Raw genomic sequence first — 20,552 nt, 5'->3', positions numbered from 1 at the left:
AAAGTGGAAAGCCATAAACTAAGAAAAGAAGCGAAAGCGGAGATTGACAGTAAACGAAACTTTAGCAATATTTGTCCATAATACTCGCCTTTATCAAGCCAAAAAAGCCTTTAATTCCACCATTGATCTTTCCTTTTACAGCGGCTAGTAAGCGATGATTTCTACCTCTGAGAGCGGGAAAAAAAAAAAACCGCGGGAAAACCGGACGCGGGATGGCTCGTCCGTGAGAGAATAGTAATATCTATTTAGGAAAAGTCGCCAGGTAGCCCGAATTGCTTTTCTTTTCTTACCGGGCCCGGCGTTAAAGCAAAATCAACAAGCCGTAAGTCCGCCATTTTAATTTGTTTGTCTGCTTTTTCATTAGATTAGCGAGTTAATCCACCTCGCTAGGTGCGTTTAATTTAACTCCTAGTTTAATCCTTGGATAGTGCTAATCGAGCCTCCAGGAACAGAATTTAATCGAAGGATAAATTTATTGCGTGGATTAGGACGATTTAATCTTGGGTTAGCGCTAATCGGCTTTCGAACAACCGGGGCCAGGTGTTTTGTAAATTGTTCTTCGGTTACGCCCCCGGTCGGTGGTGGGACGCCGGATACCACTATTCTGTATTAGTATCACCCAACTAGTGGACTAATGCAAATCCTGCATTTTGATTGGCTACGCTACTAGGGGACTATTAGTAATAGTCATCGAGTAGCGAAATTGGCGCCATCGAGCGTGACGCTTTCTTTCGTTTTATTCCCAAATAAATATTTCTTCAACATGCATTTGCTAACTTTATTATTGCCTTTTCTGTCCGACTAGTTGGGTGATACTAAAACAATTAGACCCTTCGCCCTTGCGGGCTACGGGTCTAATTGTTAATTGGCCTACACTCTGGTTTTATTTTGGTTACGTTCTGAGTACGCTATTGGATTAAAGTCTACTGCTGGACCCAAATAACTGTTCTCTTTCGTCCCGTTGGATTGTTTTGCTGTAATAGATCCCGAAACCTCCAGGAGTCTGACAAACTCCGTCGCTGCAAGCGTGTTTCCCTCTGGATTGTTGTAACAAGGATAACAACTTAAGCGCCCCAAAAACCTGTTATCACAGTATAACTGACATGTTTTTTTTTTTTTTAAATGGACTTGTATGATCTGACTTGTGCTAGTTAAAACTATCTTTTTTTTGTTATTATCTAATTGGCTCTAACTTTATGTGGGGGTGCTCGTCGGAAATTTTAGAAAAAACTCCTAAGAGCTTCCATAATCTTGTTTTGTGGGCGTGGATTGAAATGTTTTTCACTCCTAAGAGGTACCAATTTTAAAACAGCACATTGACCTTTTTCGGCTCAAATACCTATAAAAGGTACCGCAAAAGCTCCTGCTGTGGACCTTTTGAGAATGAACACCCTAAAAGATACCAAACCCGCTTTTTTAACCCCTAAAAGGACGAGCATCCAAGCGGTCCGTTTTATATTGGAGTTCAACTCCGGGCTAACTGGGGTAGCAAATATTACCAGCACAGCACTTACTGAGGGCCTAAATTGAATTTTTAACGTAATATATGTTTAATATTGTGCATACGATCTTTAGGGTTTCTAGGATTGAGGGACCAAACAAGATCACTCAAAAAGTCCCAGGCATTATCTTTTTTATTGAATACCATATCCTGCATGATACATTAATATATATGATGTGAAGAAAATCTTTTTGAGCCTGATTGCGCAGTCGATGTCGTACTATTTGTTGTCATGGTAACAGCGTGGCATTTCTTCGAGGGCTTATTCCGCAGGCGTCGGCGTCGGCTTGAGAGCAAAGCATCTCTTGATGCGAACGAAGCAGCACAGTTGACCGGCACAGGTAGGTCTACCTTTCCTGCACACATAAAGCAGGCCTGTACAGAGTTTCTGTAAGAGGAACAGATATAATCAAGTAATTAACCCTAGTTTTGGGGCGGAATACACGATTCGAAATTTCCCAGGATATCTGCGGCTATGTTACGTTATCGTTAGCTTATCGTTACGTTATCGTTACGTTACGTTATGTGCTTACCTCTAAAGGAGTCATAGTAGGAAGAGGGGTGGGGTGGTTGTTAACAACGCACTTGAAGAAATTATCTATGCACGCTAGCTTTTTACAGGCATCGCTGCCAGCCAGCTTCCAGCATATCTTTCCTTTGACAACGCAAACTACCTGTGAAAAAAGAATGCTTTCATTTAGGTACACAGAATAAAAGAGTTCTTAATTTTTAGGATGAATAACGACTGATTTCAGAAGTTATAATCTTCAGCTAGTTTCTTATTACTGAATATCTCTTTCAGTTGTTTCTGTGTTTTTGTTAGCTGGAGACTAGCTGGATTCGAATCCGGACCGAGCACTGTTCTCAGTTCAGCACCATTTCTTCAACGACTTCAGAATTATACAAGAAATGCGGAAATTAAAAAGAACCCCTAAGAGATGCCAAGATCCCGCTTTATGGGCGTGGCTTGAAATGCTTTTCACTCCTAAGAGGTACTAATTCTAAAAGAACACATTATCTCCTGTCATATTTTTTTTTCAGCTCAATACCCTAAAAGATACTGCAAAAGTTTCCGTTGTGGACCTTAAGAGGCTGAGCCCTAAGAGGCACCAAAACCGATATTTTTTAACCCACAAGGTATGACGAGTATCCCCTACCTTTTTATATAGGAGTCCCCCTCCCCCCACCCCGCAGGCACGAAAGAATCAGAGCATGAACTTAGCATAGAACAGAACTTTGCAGTTTTTTAATGCATTACATTATTAGCAGGGTTTGTGGAAAACTGATTGTCATTGCGAGAAGAGATAAAAGATCAAAAATAAAATCAGTTCATCTACATCGACTTACCGCCCACAATGGTGCTTTTCGCTTATCGGGGGAAACCAACTCCTGAGTATCTTCTGGGAAGCCCTGGTCTCTCAGAAGCTGTTTCATGTGCTCGTCATGGCGTTCGTCTAAGAAATCAATCACGGCCTTATGAAACTCAGCTTCATTAGCAGAGACAAAGGCTGCAAAGGCGCTGATGAGAAGAAGAGCTGCGAGAGTCTTCATTGTGGCTTCAAGCGATGTGTGCAATTGACACTGTACCTTTGAGACAACGAATGCCCCTTATATATAATTGAGACGTCCTTACTTAATTTTGCGGCTTAGCAGAACACAAAGCGTTCTGGGGAAAATGGTATTTGGACAGCTTTGCTGGTCTCGCGTTAACTTAACTTGAGCGTGTGGCAAAGTACAAAAGGCTCCCATTTACACAGATGTGAACAAATACAACGAGAAAGACACTTTCGCTCTAGAAATAGGGTGACAAAGAAGCCTGTCGAAGCTAAAGTATTTGTTGATGTTTATTTTTAAACTGAAGATTAGTTTTATGCAAAGTCGCAGCTGTGTTGCCATTTTGCTCAAAAGAGAGAGACCAAACATTTGTTGAAACTTGATGACCAGCTCATGCAATTTTTAATCACTTAGAAACCTTGAAGTATCTTATCAACTTCAGTTTGATGAGAAATATGCGAGATAATAAGTGTTAAGTCTCGGGAAATTAAGTTAAGAATGTTGAATTTTGCCTCGGGATATCTGTTTCTGGCCGGCTACCACATCCTCAGCGTCAAAAGACTACTTTCTTTCCTTTACACCTCCGCCAAAAAAAAGAAAAAGAAAAAAACGAAATTAATTCTGGTTTAAATTTTCCATAACATCGAAAACACTCTGGAAAATGTTTGCAGGGGCAACTTATAAAGTATGGCAGTTTATTTCCTAGTATTTTTCAATCCATCTCCCACCAGCTTGCCATTTGTTTCTACGTGGCAAGTTATATCTTATATATATATTCTTCTGTAATATAATGGCATCGCAGGAAATTTGATTAAGTTCTCACCTCAACTCATGGGGTTTACCTTGATAGTCTCAACAGTTTCATCCAAGTTCCTTATCGATTAGGTTCAGTAAAGGATTATCGATGTCTACAGCAAAACATTTCTACAGTCAAAGTTTATTTTTGAATGAAGTCAAAGATGAAGAAACGACCTAACATTCTTAAGCCTAATGAGTCAAGATGAACATCAGCAAGCCAAAAAAAACAGTGCTCTGTTGAAGGCTGGTTTCTTTGTTTCTCACCGGTATATTACCAAAAGGTTTACAAAGCTTCACGGATTAAGAGAATAATTCAATGCTGTTAGTCTACACAAAACAGCTCCTTATGTTACGTGCCAGCAGTTCCAACCCTTCAAGGACTTTTTACGCGTCCCAAACTCGAAATGTATTGAAATTCTCTTTCACTGGACGATTTGATCAAATTAGACTTATTTCTCTCCTTCGTTGTGAAGTTTAGTGATTTGATATTTGTTCAGCTTACCATGAATTCGACGCAATTCTCGTTGTTTGTCCCCCTAAAGATGTCATTGCAACAAAATATTTATCATGGCTTTCGAAACATAAGGCAGAAAATGAAATCTTTTTCCAGTTTTTAAAGAGGAGACAAATAAAGTTTAGAAATTTGAATCCAAAGTGTCCAAAGATAAAAAAATAAGAAAAAGATAAGAAGGAAAAAACACGAACAAATACAGTGAAACAGTCCGTTCACAGAAGTTCGTTTTCCATCAAGATCCGGAGATTAACTGCGAAACTTTACCAACTTCAGTTTAATAACATTTAATCGTCCGTTACTTTTCTACTCAGTGGCGAGGAAACACTTGGGGCACTTGGGAATTTCAAATTATCTTGTTTAGCTTTGCCTCCCCTAGACTCATTCTTCATGTTATACCTAACTTGTGAAGTTTCAGCGACTTGCTATTTGTTCAGCTTAATATTGGTTGGGCCCAAGTTATCACCAAGACTTTCAAAATGTTTGGACTTTTCACTGCCTCGTTCTTTGTTTCGAGAGGATGCTTTGTTCCCTAAAAGTGTTGAGTTCTCATAGTATTTATCATGGCTTTTGCAACCGAAATATTTTCCAAAGCAGCTGTAAAAGAGGAGGAGACGGAAACAGTGTTATTAACTTAGCAGGTAAGCGAACAGGAAGGCGTTGTATTCAGTTTGCTTAACGTGCTGCAAACAAAGTAAATATTACTTGTGACAGAGTGCCCTGGCAAAACTTAATAATAAACCGAGGGCGGGGTGTGATTCTTGTTACAATTCTTATGCTAACTTCCACGTTGGCCGAAATCTTTAGATATTTTCTCTTTATTTCTGAATATTAGATATTCATTTACATCAACAAAAATATGTATTTTTTAAATTTTTTTTGGACTTCAGCAAAAATTATACATAACAGTCAAAAAAAATTAAAATTGAAACTTGGCCTTTCTAAAGGTGTAAAAGCTATGATCATCATTTATCAGCTTGGTTTAAAATAAGTTCAGATGTTTGACAGGCCGGGCAAATAGAACTCAAAAATTTAATGTCTTTTACGAAGCCGTTGTTCGTTTAGACAGGGTTCTTTGTTATCCTATGTACACGTATCTTGGCTTTCAAAACGTTTAACAAACACACGAAAAGAATGAGAAATTAAACATTTGACTAGCTGTGGAGTATTTTCTTACATTTGTAACGCTATATTCCATGGTAACTATACCGCGTTTAAGATATCTTCAGAGTTCAGATTCAGTAGTTTATCTAAACTCTTTAAGTAACGATATGGCGTTTAAGATATAAGGACTCGAAAACCCCGGAAACTTTTCGGGCCCGCGAAGCCATTTTTAGGTAATCGGTATTTAAAGATAAAGAAGTGTAAACGCCTGAAACTTCTTGTATGAAGGGAACCTCTGTTCATATTAAGAATATGTGAATAAAACAGCTCTGTAATTATAAGGTTCGAGTTTTTGCTATGGCCTTCCGGACGCGAAAACTTTTCGGGACCTTCGGAGAAATGGGCCCCTGATCCTAAAAGATCAGGTCTTTGCAGTTTAATTTGCCTTGGATCTAAATGCTTTAGCCCTTTTACTTTTCTCTTATTATTCTTGTACTTAAAAAACCGTATAAAAATAGTATTTTCCAGGGAATTTCTCAGGGTTGGGTGGAGGCACTGGGGATTTCAATTATCAGTTCGCTTTCTGCTTATTTCGCAGCAATCAGTGAAAATTTCAGCCCATTTCTAAGTTATCAGTAAATTATGAGTAATTGGCAGCAAAGCAAACCAAGACAAAGACCTCATCCAAAACGTGCACAAAAAATACATTTTTACGTCGCCGTTTCTTAAAAAGTGCATTATACGCGCGAAAGCATGTGGTAATTACAACTGAAGAGGGGAATTTACCTTAAACCAAAATTAAAACCGTTTTTCGTGTCGTGAGCAATTTCTGGACCACTCTTATAACTTTATATTTCACAACAAACTTATTGAAACAAGCTTTGCCTATGATCTAATGATAACTTAAAATAATTGTGATGCAAAGACAAAAGACAGTGGACAGTGGGGGCGAATGAAATTTACCCCAATGTTGAACAAATACAACAAGGATACTACTTTTCCTCTAGGTAAATAAATATCCGGCAAGACATCTAGCGAAGCAACAAAGAACGATCAATCTGACCAAATTTTACGAAATATTTTGTTGATTCTCTTTTGTTAAGCTAACTTTTATGCTTTCCAAAATCAGAGAAATTGGACAGTTAATGTTGAAATTTGCAGATTAGTTTTCTTGCAAAGTCGCAGCTGCCTTGGGTCGGGAACAACTGACTGAGAAAGTCAACAAATATTTGTTGCAAATACTTTGGTAATGAGTTCAATCATGTTCTTCTTAGGCACTTAGAGACTAAAAAAATTAAACTCGGAATATGAATTTTTACCTTATCAACTTCACTGTGATAACAAACTACAGGAAATACGAAGAGTTATGGAACTGCGAGTATAATTCAACTAAACCTTAGAAATTTGAATTGTACTCTCAGTTATGCAACACATTTATTTTTAGAAAGAAAAACTCATGAGACCTCTTCCTCTGGTATCTTTGTCCCTTTTCTTGACACTTCTCTAATTCAGACTACAAAACTGATTCCTCAATGTTCAGTTTCATAACTGACCCAAAATCAGTCCTCCGAGGTACATCTCGGATACAAGATCTTAGCGACAGATATCTTTTTGTGTAAACTTTTGGAAGTTAATATCACCCCTCATGCTTGTGATGTTTAATTATAGAAAAACAAATAATGTTAAAACCAGGATGTCAGAGAACAAAACATGACTTATTTAGGAAAAACTGGTCAAATCCTAAGCCCAATTTAATAACAAAAGGATCACAAACCCATAAATGCTTCTCGTACTCCATTTGTGAAAGATGTCGAGCGCTGCCCTTCAGCTGAGTTATGTACAACTGAGATGTAGTAAAACGTTCCTAATGGAGGATTAAAAACACTCTCTGTGAAAGCCTCACTTTCTTTATTTCATAGTGGTGTGATGTCTAACGACTTTACCGACGAAATCAAATGCAGAAGCAGATGTAGATAGCTCATTGATGCATTATAATCAGAACATCTTCAATCTTCCTTTAGTTAAAATTCAATTTGAATAAGAAATTTTCATCACCCTGTTTACGTAAACAGTTTTTGGAAGAAGGTTTAACTTATGTCTAAATCGCCCCTTCTAAAGTTTTTGCTGTAGTTGTTACAGCTTTCTACAATTACGGCAACTTTTTTTAAAATTTGACATAGATTTCCGAATTTTGAAGCCATTAGATTACACCTTAACGGTTGCTAAATGAGTCAAAACCTCTTATCCAACTGAGGTAGAACAGAAAGTTTTTTTCAGAGAGGATCAGTTTGAAAAACACGTAACCTCGGAGAAGACATTTCTCTTTTTCCTTCAAGAGGAGGATGGAAAGTAGTATTCGACACGAAAAAAAATGAAAAAGAAAAAATTCCAAATTTCTATTCCCGAAGCATGATTTGTGAAATAAGTTCGGTAATTTGTTCACGACACGTTAATGACACAAGTCAAAAAAGAAATCTGATTTGCACGAAGTTATGTTAACAAAATGCGGTAACATAACAAAAGATTGTCTGGGGGCTACAACATATTGACATTGCAGTTTTAACATAGCAAAAGAGATATATGTATTACCGGTTTCTCGATAAACATGCTTAAAGTCGACAAAGTAGTTTTAAAGCTGTTTAAATACTTCTTGGGAGCTTTTGTCCCCGGTTGGTGTCACGAGGCGTGCCCGGCGTTCCCCGTGCTCTATATAAACGAGCGCGCTTATTTCTTTTCACATCGTGTTTTCTAAAAGCACAGATAAGAGGCGTCAACATGAAGACAATACTAGCTTTGCTGTTTGTCGCTGCGGTGGCCGCGTATACCCAGGCGCAGGAGTTGGAATACCATCCCCAAGCCATCATGCATTATTTGGAGATGGAAGATCGTGAAATGGCAAGCAAGGTTCGCAGTGTTCTCAAAATGAACGACGCGGAGCCCAAACCCACCGTACCCGCCACTGGAATGCCACCGAAATTCGTAAGTAGTCGTAAATTTTAACAATTAGACAATATAATTTTAACAAATGGTACGACTGGCTAGCTTTCAGCGTTGTCGTCGCCTAAAATACTTATCTTTCGGAATGCCACCCAAAGTCGAAGGTAGTCAACTGAAATTTTCTTGAGATAAGTGAAGTTTTTGGGTTACCCTCTCCCAGTAATAACCTGCAAATTAGTCCTCCGATAAAGCCGGAACATAATGGAAAAAGTCAAAAACCTGACAAAATGAAACGTTTGATATCATCTATGTTTAAGGCAAAAAATCCCAAAGTTTGTAAATTTTTCACTTTCGAAATTTTGATTCTGTTTCTCGAATTTTATTTCATAAACGGAAACATTTTATTTAAATTGTTTCATTTGCAGTGCTATTCTCCCGCATTTTCTGGTCCATTTGTTTTTCCACACAGCATTTCCCTTTTGCTGATAGAAGTTATTACCCTGGTATCTGAATTGATCGGATCGAAGCTAGCGAAGTCTAAAAAGGAAAGTTGCCAAAAACTGAAGGGTTTGTTTCTGAATTTTTCAACAGAAAATCTGCATAGGATTGGCTGTCATATGTCACAAGACAGCTAAAGACGATGCTTGCCGGCATCTAAAGTGCATCGAATTAACTAGCAAGTGTTTTGCGAAGGCTGGTCTGACGATCGAGGACCTACCCGAGAATATGGTAAGCACTGTACTATACACAATTCCACCTGGGCTGTTACTCTGTTCTGGTGTAGGAACTTGTGTGTCTCTGAGATATTTAGAGTTCTGCCAGCAGGGACTTATGCCCCTGGCAGGTTCCAACAAGCCGGACAGGTCTGGGGTAGGGGGTGCGGGGAGAGGCCAGACGAAAGACAACCCCAATCCCTCCAGGTTGAGATTAGGGCTAACTACCCCACCCAGTCAGCCGTTGTCGGACTTTCGACGTTGCGACGATTTTACAAACTAAAACAGTCTACAGAGAGAGGTTGTATCTATTACGGTAGACTACGTGTAACACAACATTAGACAAATAAGGTGACATCCATTTTACAAATGTACATTATTATCGTCCACAATAATGAATTTAGCCCTAAGATTTGTGGAATTTTTGCTATATGCGACTAAGTTTTCGTGTCTGTTTTCCGTATATTGTGGAGGCCTCCTTGAAAAGTCATTAATATTTTCATATAGTGTGCGGGAATTTCGCTGGGCTTTTTTGGACTTTCTGTGATGGAGTGATGTGCCTGAGAAGAGTTTTGACTGTAACGTTTCGTAAAACATCATATTAGTACGAAAAAGTGGAATATTACTCAATGGCCTCTATACGTATTGTTCCTGTCCAATTTAGCAAAGAGCGGAATCGTCCTGTTTTAATATTTTTCTTTTCTGTTTGTTATCTATTTTTTTGTTCCTCTAGCAATTTACTTTATGCGGAATGTAACCTGTTTCTTTCCTTTTGTTCTTTTTTCATTTCAGAAAAAATGTCTGCCGATCATCCCTTGTTGCTTGGTGGGTAGCGGGTCATGCGAGGAGAAGCTGTGTTGCTTCGTGAGGTATGGAGAATGCTTGAAGGAACTTGGAGACAAGGAAGAGTAACTTTCTCCACTGACCCTAAAACCGAAAAAAAAACCGTGATAGAGCCTGCACGATAACCGACAGTAGTTTTGTATCGATATCAAGTTGTCATGAGTGAACAAATGTTGCATTAAAAGAGCCTGATTGTTATAAACCTGTGTTTTGCGTTGATTTTCCTGCAATATTTCACATAAAGTGGAAAGGTCGTGGTTACTTCTGGAATTTGTTTCAGCGAAGCGAAGAAATGCGCATTTGATATACAGAACATGAAAACATCAAACATCAAAAAAATCCTACACATCGATGCCTTTTTCACCCCTCCCCACTTCCATTATAAGCCCATGGACTTGGATTTTTGGTTGTGATAGTTGAGGTATAAATGAAAGCTATTTCTTTCGATTATTGTAAGTCACCATTAGCTTTACCTTGCATATTACTCTCGTACGCAACGGGAATTTTTCAGAAGCAAACTCCCAATTCTGTTCCTGATGTATAATAGGCGTCAATATAACAAGCGCTCATATTGGTTTAAACAACATCCTTTATGAGAGTACAAAGCACAGAGCTTACAACTCTTGTGATCGAATTCGCGCCATCCACAGCCGATTTTGTACGAGTGAAGTGTGAAGCAAATTTCATTACAGAAGTAAACTGAGCTTTCTTATAAAACAGGTTAAACAAAAATGGCTTTAACGTGCTATGTTCTGTTATGAAACACTCAAGGAAGTGACAAGAGCACACTTTCTTGCTCTGGTAACTCGTAACACGCTTGTAACTTCAGCTCTGGTAACTTGTTACACTGGTTGCATTTAAAGGGTCTTGGTGCATCGCCATGTTCTTTTGTATGCTGGTTAAGACGACCAAACCCGCGACAAGAATGTTTTTCGAGTGCTGACATCTCATAGAAACTCAGCGCGCAACCACTGCATTTGAACTTTCGTTCAGGTCTGTGTTTAGAGACATGTTTCGTTTTGGATAAGAGGTCGCTGAAGCCTTCACCGCAAGTTGAGCACTTGAAAGGCATTTCCAGACTCGTCGAATGGGAAAGAAAGCGCTTTCGGAGTAGTTTGGCGCTTTTGAAACTCTCGTGACACTGACTCCAGAGGTATCCTTTGTCTCCAATCTGTTAAGATGTTTTTTAATTGGTTTGAGGCTCCACAAAACTGATGCGGTCTGACGACTGGTCCCTATCATCAGCTGCAGAAACAGGATTGGCCTGTATTGTTTCCATGACAATCTGGTCAGGTTATGAAAAACGTTGTGCAATGCGCAACTGCGTTGCTTACTCGGTAAAGCCGGAGGATGGTCCCCAAAAACTCGAGCTCCCAAAAATGTGCTATGTAAGAGAAGTAGCCAACAATAAAACATACAAAATTGACAAATATGACAAACAATCTTGAATCCAACTGGTCGAGACTGGTTTATATCTAAACCAATCTGGTGAATCGTATCAATAACAAATTCAAGGTTAGCAAGCCTGTGGCAGACATTTTTATTCAGTGGTATACCTTGAGCAGAGCAATAAAACTTGATGTCTCTTATGCACGTGGGACCGAAACTATATCCATTGTTATGGCTTCAGGGGCGGGGCAGAAGACTCCTGAAATTTTCGTATAGGTATCATCCAACAAAAAATGACGTCACATCCGGTTTAAACTGCGCTTCGCGGCTCGCTTCACAAAGCGAGAAAATGGCGTTTCGATTACTCATGATTTCCCTCTATTTGTAAACCATCAGTTTCGTTTCATTTTATATTGAGTATGGAAGGATGTTGCAGACACATTACTTCGACTTTTGAAGCAAAAATTTCGGGAAAAGAGAAAAGTTTATTATTGTTTTGAAGCAAAATAACGGAGAGCCTTCCGTCATCTTCGGGCGAATTTTACACATTTGCAAAACTGGTGTTGTTCCGACTTTTGGTTCTTGTTGTTCGTGATTTAGTGATAACAATAAGTGCAATAGCCTATAATGTTAACAACAACCTGGATGAAGTATTGCTGGCCTTAGTTTGCACTGTGTACTACGGGAACATAATTAACAGAAGCCGTTTAGCTCCGAAAGTCGCTGTCACCAGAGCTTTTGTTGCTCTTAGCTCACGTGTATTGGTAGAAGAGACAAGCTGGATCGCATGCTGAAGGTCAGTATCCCACATTCCTACATCTCTCGTTGAAGATTGTTGTTTTCAGTAAGATACAGTACATATGTATCGGTAGTTTGGGGTCATCAGTCTCTTTCTCTTTGGTGAGTGCTTTTAAAACGCCCAGTAAAAACTTGATTCACGGCATGGAAACTTATGCCTCGCTGGATCGAAATTCGAGCAAGATTTTTAAGTTCTAGTCCTCTTTAAAAGTAATTAAATCAATTATTCAAATCCAAGCCATCAGAGGGAATCTGCCATTGAAGCTGCCCTAAGTTAAGGTCCTGTTTATGGACCTTCCCCTTTGAAAATCGTGGGGGTGTTCTTTGAGGCAACACAGGTCCCATTTGTATGGTCCCGGTTACCCGGGATAACCCTCCCCCTGAGGCAACTTTATCAAGTGCTTGTATGAGAAAATGTAGCACATGTAGGCCGAGTAAAAGTTGACCCTGCATGGTTATTCGTAACTCTTATTGAATAATCAAATGTGCAACTATCCCTCTTTGTTTAAGTTTCCCTCACTCATTTGATCAGAGTGGGTTTTGCTGAGTTAATTTTCTCTTCTTTGATACAAATTGCTGCTTTAAATCTTAAATCTAGGCATTACGTGACACTCGCCATGCCGAGAGTCGTTCCAGTTAGGCAAGCCAAAGTGTTTATGTATACTCAAAGAAAAGTTGTTGGTTACTTTAGCTGCCAAGGCAAGTCAACTTGCCCACCTGAATTGTCTCACCCCCCAAGTCTGGTTTGTCATCCTCGTGTAAACGGTTGGTTGAATTTTGCAAAGAAATAAGTGAAAAGTTAGCTCCACCAGGGTAACTCGGGGAAAGGGTTGTCTCTGGTACACAAGAGCCATTCTATTTTATTTCCATTTTCCCTCTTCCTCTTCCAACTGATTATGCGAAATATACTGTCCAAACTCTTTATGGGTACTGGTGTTTGAGAGTGTCATCTTTATCACTACTGTGGAATGTACCTCACCATACAGCCACCCCCGTTAACACAGCCACCTAGTTATTATGGCCACTCTATTCTGGCTCAAACAAAAGCTCAGTCGGTCATTTTCTTATTTATTAATTATACAGTCAGATGTTTGTGACCTGTTGGTGACCAGATTAACAGAATTCTGGCACATTGTAGGAGTAATTTATATATTGCATAAAACGTACAACAGTTTTTAAAGACATGTTTCGGCATGCTTATGCCATCTTCAGTTTAATAGAGTGACTAATGATACGTGACACAAGTTATATACTACAAAATATGAATAAATTATTTACAATATGCATTACAAAACAGTGGAAACGGAAATTACAGAGTTAAAAAGGTGTTGAAGTGATGTAACTGTTTGTTAAGGTCAGGTTTGTTCTTACTAATATAAAAGGCTTCTTTAAGTTTAAGATCAATAGAGCTATTCGCTGAGTCTAAGATGCGAAAACAAGAAGGTGTGTACATGCCCCTGCATGAAGAAAATTGAGAAAGATGTTTAAAAATATGCGAGTTTTTATCGCTTACTGTATGTTCTTTAATCCTGGTAGAAAAATGGCGACTGGTTTCACCAATATAACAGGAATTACATCCCGCACAAGTAAATTGATAAACTACCATGGATTTTAGAGCATCAGGAGTACGATCTTTAAAACTGAACATATTCTTGATTTTGAAAGAAGTAAAAACTAATTTGATATTAAGATCCGTTTCACAAAAACGTTTAAGTAATTGCCGTAGTTTGAGTTCCGTTATTCTAGAGTACTGGCCGATAAAAGGAAGCTTAAAATAGCGTATATTGTTTTCATCATTAACGTTGCGGCTTTTTTGATCAGAAGGCTTGTTAAGATACCGCTTGAAGGTTTTTTCAATGATGTGTGAAGGAAACGAGTTACGTTTTAGAGTGTCCGAAAGCTTGATCAAATCGTTTTCAAAACCGGAAGAAGTGTTGTTGATTTTATAAGTTCGGTCAATGAGAGTACGGACAAGGCCAATTTTATAGCGAAACGGAGTGAAACTAAAAAAATTTGTTAAGAGACCAGTGTAGGTTTTTTTTATGAAAAACTGAAAAAACGCAGTCATGCGAAGAGTTGTCAATTAGAACATCCAAAAAGGAAAGTTTACCGTCGTTCTGTTTCTCGAAAGTAAATTTGATGTTGGGATGTTGAGAATTGATGAATTCCAAGAAAGACATGGCATCCCGCTCATTTTTAAAGACGCAAAAAGTATCGTCAACATAACGCCTATAGAGTAAGATGTCGGCCTTGTTAAAATTATTTAGCCATGTTTCTTCGTGAAATCCAAGAAAAAGATTAGCTAAAATAGGTGCTAAAGGGGAGCCCATAGCTACCCCATCGACTTGATCATAAAATTTACCATTGAAAAGAAAATGAGTCTCGGATGTGGCAAATGAAAACAATTTCTTAAGGTCGGGTTTTTTGATGGAAAATTTGGGATGATGTTTCAAAATAAGGTCAACGGCAATATCGATAGTTTCATTTAGCGGAATGTTTGTAAAAAGGCTTTCAACATCGAAGGAAATAAGGAACTTGTTGTTAAAATCGAAACTCCTGAGCTCTTCAACAAAAGAAAAGGAATCCTTAACCGAATATTTATCAGGCAAAAGCGGAACAAGAAGAGAACTTAAGTACTTAGCTAAATTATAATTGTAAGCTCCAATAGAGGATACAATGGGTCTAAGAGGTGGTTGCCTATGATTATCACGTTTCTTATGTAATTTCGGAAGGCCATAGAATTTTGCTGGTTGTGAACCCTTAGGAAATATGTTGCAATAGGTATCATCATCGATAGAACGCTTTTTCTTAAGTTGAGTAATAAAACGTTTAAGCCTGCCTTCTCTTAATAAAGTAGCACCTATTTTAGCTAATCTTTTTCTTGGATTTCACGAAGAAACATGGCTAAATAATTTTAACAAGGCCGACATCTTACTCTATAGGCGTTATGTTGACGATACTTTTTGCGTCTTTAAAAATGAGCGGGATGCCATGTCTTTCTTTGAATTCATCAATTCTCAACATCCCAACATCAAATTTACTTTCGAGAAACAGAACGACGGTAAACTTTCCTTTTTGGATGTTCTAATTGACAACTCTTCGCATGACTGCGTTTTTTCAGTTTTTCATAAAAAAACCTACACTGGTCTCTTAACAAATTTTTTTAGTTTCACTCCGTTTCGCTATAAAATTGGCCTTGTCCGTACTCTCATTGACCGAACTTATAAAATCAACAACACTTCTTCCGGTTTTGAAAACGATTTGATCAAGCTTTCGGACACTCTAAAACGTAACTCGTTTCCTTCACACATCATTGAAAAAACCTTCAAGCGGTATCTTAACAAGCCTTCTGATCAAAAAAGCCGCAACGTTAATGATGAAAACAATATACGCTATTTTAAGCTTCCTTTTATCGGCCAGTACTCTAGAATAACGGAACTCAAACTACGGCAATTACTTAAACGTTTTTGTGAAACGGATCTTAATATCAAATTAGTTTTTACTTCTTTCAAAATCAAGAATATGTTCAGTTTTAAAGATCGTACTCCTGATGCTCTAAAATCCATGGTAGTTTATCAATTTACTTGTGCGGGATGTAATTCCTGTTATATTGGTGAAACCAGTCGCCATTTTTCTACCAGGATTAAAGAACATACAGTAAGCGATAAAAACTCGCATATTTTTAAACATCTTTCTCAATTTTCTTCATGCAGGGGCATGTACACACCTTCTTGTTTTCGCATCTTAGACTCAGCGAATAGCTCTATTGATCTTAAACTTAAAGAAGCCTTTTATATTAGTAAGAACAAACCTGACCTTAACAAACAGTTACATCACTTCAACACCTTTTTAACTCTGTAATTTCCGTTTCCACTGTTTTGTAATGCATATTGTAAATAATTTATTCATATTTTGTAGTATATAACTTGTGTCACGTATCATTAGTCACTCTATTAAACTGAAGATGGCATAAGCATGCCGAAACATGTCTTTAAAAACTGTTGTACGTTTTATGCAATATTTATCATTATTGTTAGTAATTTATATACAATTTACAGCAAGCAACAGGCATCATTTTGTTAATGAAGTCCCATGCATATAAAAATTATGTAACTCTTGATTATTTTGAGATTTTTTCTTTATTATGTTATCAAGGCAATAATAGTTTGATTCCTGCCCCAGTGGTAGGGGGGGGGGGGGAACTCTCCTCCATGTGCTACATACAGCTGTGCAGCCCCAAAGGGTATGGTTATTCAGCCGTTTTGGTCATAAATACTCTAGGGTAAGGCTTTTGCCCTCTAGTCTTTAATTTGTTATGTTTTTTAGAATAAGCTACCTCAATTTTCATCATAATGGATAAGACCATCAACAAAAGTCCTTCAAAACTTATGTTTAGGGCAACTGTAGCAGTTGCAACAGTCATAAATGGGGTAGGGAAAATCACAGATTTTGGTCATAAATAGGTTAAGAGTTTAACTTTTGTGAAGAGGGCTGCACTGACCCCCACCCAATTTTTCTGGGATGTACAAAACACATTTTCTTAGCAGTTACTACAGTCTTGCTTTAGTAAATCAAAATAGTACTTGCTGCCGGGTACTTTATAAAAGTATAACCCCTCCAGAAGCCTTCACAAAGTACATGTAATATCTGGTGCTAACAATGTTTTTTGCGGCTGATTAAAATTTGGTATTAAATTGTACTGAACTGGTGCAGATTTAATATACATTATATTTTGTCAAACTTAGTTCACTTATTTTAAGACTACTCAGCAGCAACTAGTACCTCTTGTATGACCATGCAGTAACAGTATATTCCAAACAAAAAAAAAGGTACATGTATATGTATTACTATCCTGCCTGGAAGAGTGTGTAGAGAGAGCACACAGTGCAGTGCCCTACTGTATGTCTTTTGTTAGGTATAATAATCTTAAATTTAGAAGACTCATATTGATCTTAGAATTCACAAAAAAGTTGATTTCTTGACAACTCTCCTTTAGCTGTGTCACTTCATAATAAATTAGCAGTTTGGTATGTTGTAGTATAGAACTTTAATTAATTAAGTTATCACACCGGTAACACAGAGGTCATGGGTTAGAATCCAGTTCACACCTAATTTTTTTTTCAGGCTATAATTTCACCTTTGCTTAAGTTGTGTATAGTATGTTGCAATGATCAATCATGTCTTTATAAGTTGATCAATGTATACATGTCCCACTGACTTATACTTCAACATTTTATCTTAAAGTTTGTTTATTTGTTTTATTGTGTGGTTCTAGAAAATGTCCATACCCACCCCAAGGAGATTATTGGAAATTCCAGGGATGGGGAGGGTCTCAAAAGCCAAACTTTTTAAAGAAAAGTATTAATAAAAATTGGAATTTCCATAGGGATGGGATGGGGAGATCTCTGTTTAATAAATACATAAATAATATGTACAGACCCATTATCTGATGTGAAGACTGTGCAATATATCCTGGCCAACGAGTTGCCAAGGTGTAGCTTCCTTGTTATCAATTTCAAGTACCAAATTAAAGAAGATCAGCATGTTAGATGGGAGAGGGGAATTTTTCAAAATATCATAAACTAAAAATATATATATTTTCCAAACTCAATCATGTTAGTAGTGTTAGTGGCTATTTATTTATTTATTTATTTATTGATGAATACCTGTGAAGAGATAGTCATACATTCTTTCAAATATTCTGGGAGTCTCCCACATACCATTTAGATCATCCAGTCCCCCAGGAAAGTTATGAAATTTATTAATTTAAAGGGAGGTGGGAATCTGAGAACAATAGTGAACTAGACCAACAAATATACAGAAATCACCATTGCTTTCATGGCTGAGTGGAGATGAATCTAAGTCAGACCAAAATTAGAAAAAAAATTACTGATTTATTGGAGGGTTGAAATGGGATCCTGGCTATGGGAGAGTGGGAATTGGGGTTGAGGGGGGTGGGTGGTGTGCTTGTGAATTTAAGAACCTCTCTGAAAGTGAAAACAAACTGTAGGTTTGAAAAGTTTAAAGCGGAGTTAAAAATTATACTTTAATATATCTTGTTTATTAAGGTGGTAATGAGCATAATACCCACTTAGGGTGAGTCATTGAAACAATGACATAATTTATGTTTGTCTTTTCTTAGGTGGTTACCTCCTGGCATATACACCCCACACAGGCATACAATGTTATGATTAGATGATGCAACGTGCTTTCCCATGTTTAACATACACGTAAGAGTATTGATCAGTGGACCAGTGTACAGAGCCACTCTGGTGTGATTTATTTAATTATTCCTTAACGGTAAAGTGAACCAGTTAAACCAAAGGTTGCACTCTGTAAGATCAGGTGTACAAAAATTAAATAGAAAATTTCACTACATCAATTTTATTAATTAAGTATACTTCTTTGCAAAATATAGTTGGTATTTTGTTGTACTGGTAAGAATATAATTTGGAAATTTTTTATGGGAAATGTTTCCATTTAAAAATGTAGCTCAGATGCCACAGCTATAGTTCTCCTTTCTGTGGTGTTTTCTTTTGTGGTAAATTGCGAAAACAAATTATGTTGACCTACATGTAAGTTAAAAAAATATACAAGTAGTAGCTCTTCTGAAAAAAAAAAAGTTAATTTGTTGTTGTTTCTTCCTGTTCATTTTTTCCTTGAACATTTTTATTTTCCTAATAAGTAGTTTAGCTAGCCATAAAAATGTTTTGTTGTCTCTGAGACCATTTTCAGGATAAAAAAGTGATTTGTATATAAAATTTGAATTTTTTGGGGGGGGGGGTGGGGGGGGGGTGGGGACCTTTTTAGAATTTCCCTACAAAGATCACAAGGTACAAGGGAAGAAGCAAAAATAGAATTTTAAGTGTTAAAACATATGTTTTCATCATCAGTTTGGGCCTCTCTGTGAAGCTGCATAGTATACTTGAGGATCATGTTATACCCATTTTAATTCAAAATACAAATGGAAACTTACATTGACAATCACTTAATCTCTTGGCACTGTTTTGTTTTTTAATAGTTGCCTTTTTTCACAAAACAATAATTTGAACATCTTTGTTTCACAAGCTGGGAGGGGGGGAGGGGTATTCTACAAAGTTTTAAATGGAAAGGCCTTATCTCAAGGTCCATTACCCCTTACCCTTTTGTATACATTTGTACCATTTTGATAGAAATGGCACCTCTTTTGTCGACCTTACATTGCAAAAGGGTAAATGTACCCCTTTAACAAACCTATTTAAGAATACTGCATCCCTTTTCTATTCCCTTGGGAAGAAGTTAATAAATAATATTATAGAATCTCTTCATTCTGGCTGAGGAGAGTAAATGAGAGCTTTTCAACAACATTTTAGAACCAGAAGAATGGAATCCCTAAATGACAGATTTTCCTACCCTTTCATACACCTCAACTTGTGAAATCCCTATCATTAAGTTTATACCTGAAGCCTGAAAAAGGTACTCATCGTGAGCTGAGCCTCCCCATATAGGTCATTACAGAGAGCCTTCCCACATACACAAGTCAGGAATTCTTGACAAGTACTGTAAGTAGATGCTGGCTTTAAGACTGGTCTGAGCCAGCTTCTTCAGTTTTTTAGCACAAACTTGTTGCTCTCTGTCAATTTCTAGTACAAAACCTTTTCTTTGCTGATCTGGTCCAAGTTCACAGACACTAGCATCACTCTCACGACACTGACTCTATCACTGTCACTCACAGTCTGATTCTTCAGTTTCACTGCACCATGCTTCATCATCACCCATCATTGTTAGACATGAGTTCATTAGCTTGTAAAATTCACCAGCCTGGCAGTGTCACTGTTGCTATTGCCTGTTCCCAGACTTCCTTTTATGGCTAGGTGTAGGGGCATGAAATTTCACTACTGTTTACAAGCAATTTTTTTAGATGGCATATTGAAAGTGATGAATTACTGAAAATTGTCAGTATTGCTAGTGTTCTCTCGTTTCCTTAGGGATTGAAATATCTTGACGTAAGATTACAAAGAGAAAGCACACTGAAATATAATGCACAATTTTTTAGTAACCTTTCAAAATGGGTTGCCAATATGACAGGGATTAATAGATGAGGAACTTGGTCTGCAAACAGGGCAAATGAGAGGGTTTGAAGAAATTAAAGGTGCATGCTTGACCTCAGTTGGGGGGGGGGGTATTGGAACTTAGCGCTGCTGACGTCAAACACTGTTGAAACGGAAAAATAAATTTGATTATAAATGAGAAAAAAACACGACATGTCCAAATTACTTAATCGCCGTTAAAACTAATCCTCTTGCTTTTTTTTAAGGGGTTCACGGCCTGCCTGTAACGAAGCGTTTATCAATTAAGGGATTGCTTAGGGAAAACATATCTTGTTTAAGGTTCTTAACCAATCGTAACATATTTTATGGCATCA

The 20,552-nt window shown here is 37.6% G+C and overlaps 2 protein-coding genes across 3 annotated transcripts; one reads left to right on the top strand and one right to left on the bottom strand.

Moving 5' to 3' along the window:
- Positions 1-1,220: 1,220 nt before the first annotated feature.
- On the bottom strand, positions 1,221-3,255 carry LOC145484069 (uncharacterized). Its single transcript, XM_081462683.1, has 3 exons — positions 2,849-3,255; positions 2,035-2,175; positions 1,221-1,889 (listed from the first exon to the last, which is right to left on the bottom strand). Exons 1-3 carry the CDS (start codon positions 3,050-3,052, stop codon positions 1,764-1,766), a joined length of 471 nt encoding a protein of 156 aa, XP_081318809.1. The 5' UTR covers positions 3,053-3,255; the 3' UTR covers positions 1,221-1,763.
- Positions 3,256-8,002: 4,747 nt separating this feature from the next.
- On the top strand, positions 8,003-10,163 carry LOC145484058 (uncharacterized). Of its 2 annotated transcripts, XM_081462671.1 has the most exons (3): positions 8,003-8,447; positions 8,997-9,134; positions 9,911-10,163. In XM_081462671.1, exons 1-3 carry the CDS (start codon positions 8,244-8,246, stop codon positions 10,028-10,030), a joined length of 462 nt encoding a protein of 153 aa, XP_081318797.1. In that variant the 5' UTR covers positions 8,003-8,243; the 3' UTR covers positions 10,031-10,163. The 2 variants fall into 2 exon arrangements, with proteins under 2 accessions (XP_081318797.1, XP_081318789.1); XM_081462663.1 differs by lacking the exon at positions 9,911-10,163 and having other exon boundaries at positions 8,997-9,882.
- Positions 10,164-20,552: the final 10,389 nt, after the last annotated feature.

Source organism: Orbicella franksi, chromosome 1 (assembly GCF_964199315.1).
Source record: "Orbicella franksi chromosome 1, jaOrbFran1.1, whole genome shotgun sequence".
In the NCBI taxonomy this organism is placed as follows: Eukaryota; Metazoa; Cnidaria; class Anthozoa; order Scleractinia; family Merulinidae; genus Orbicella; species Orbicella franksi.
The sequence above is the reverse complement of the archived record's forward strand: the minus strand, read 5'-3'. Positions and strand labels throughout refer to the sequence as shown.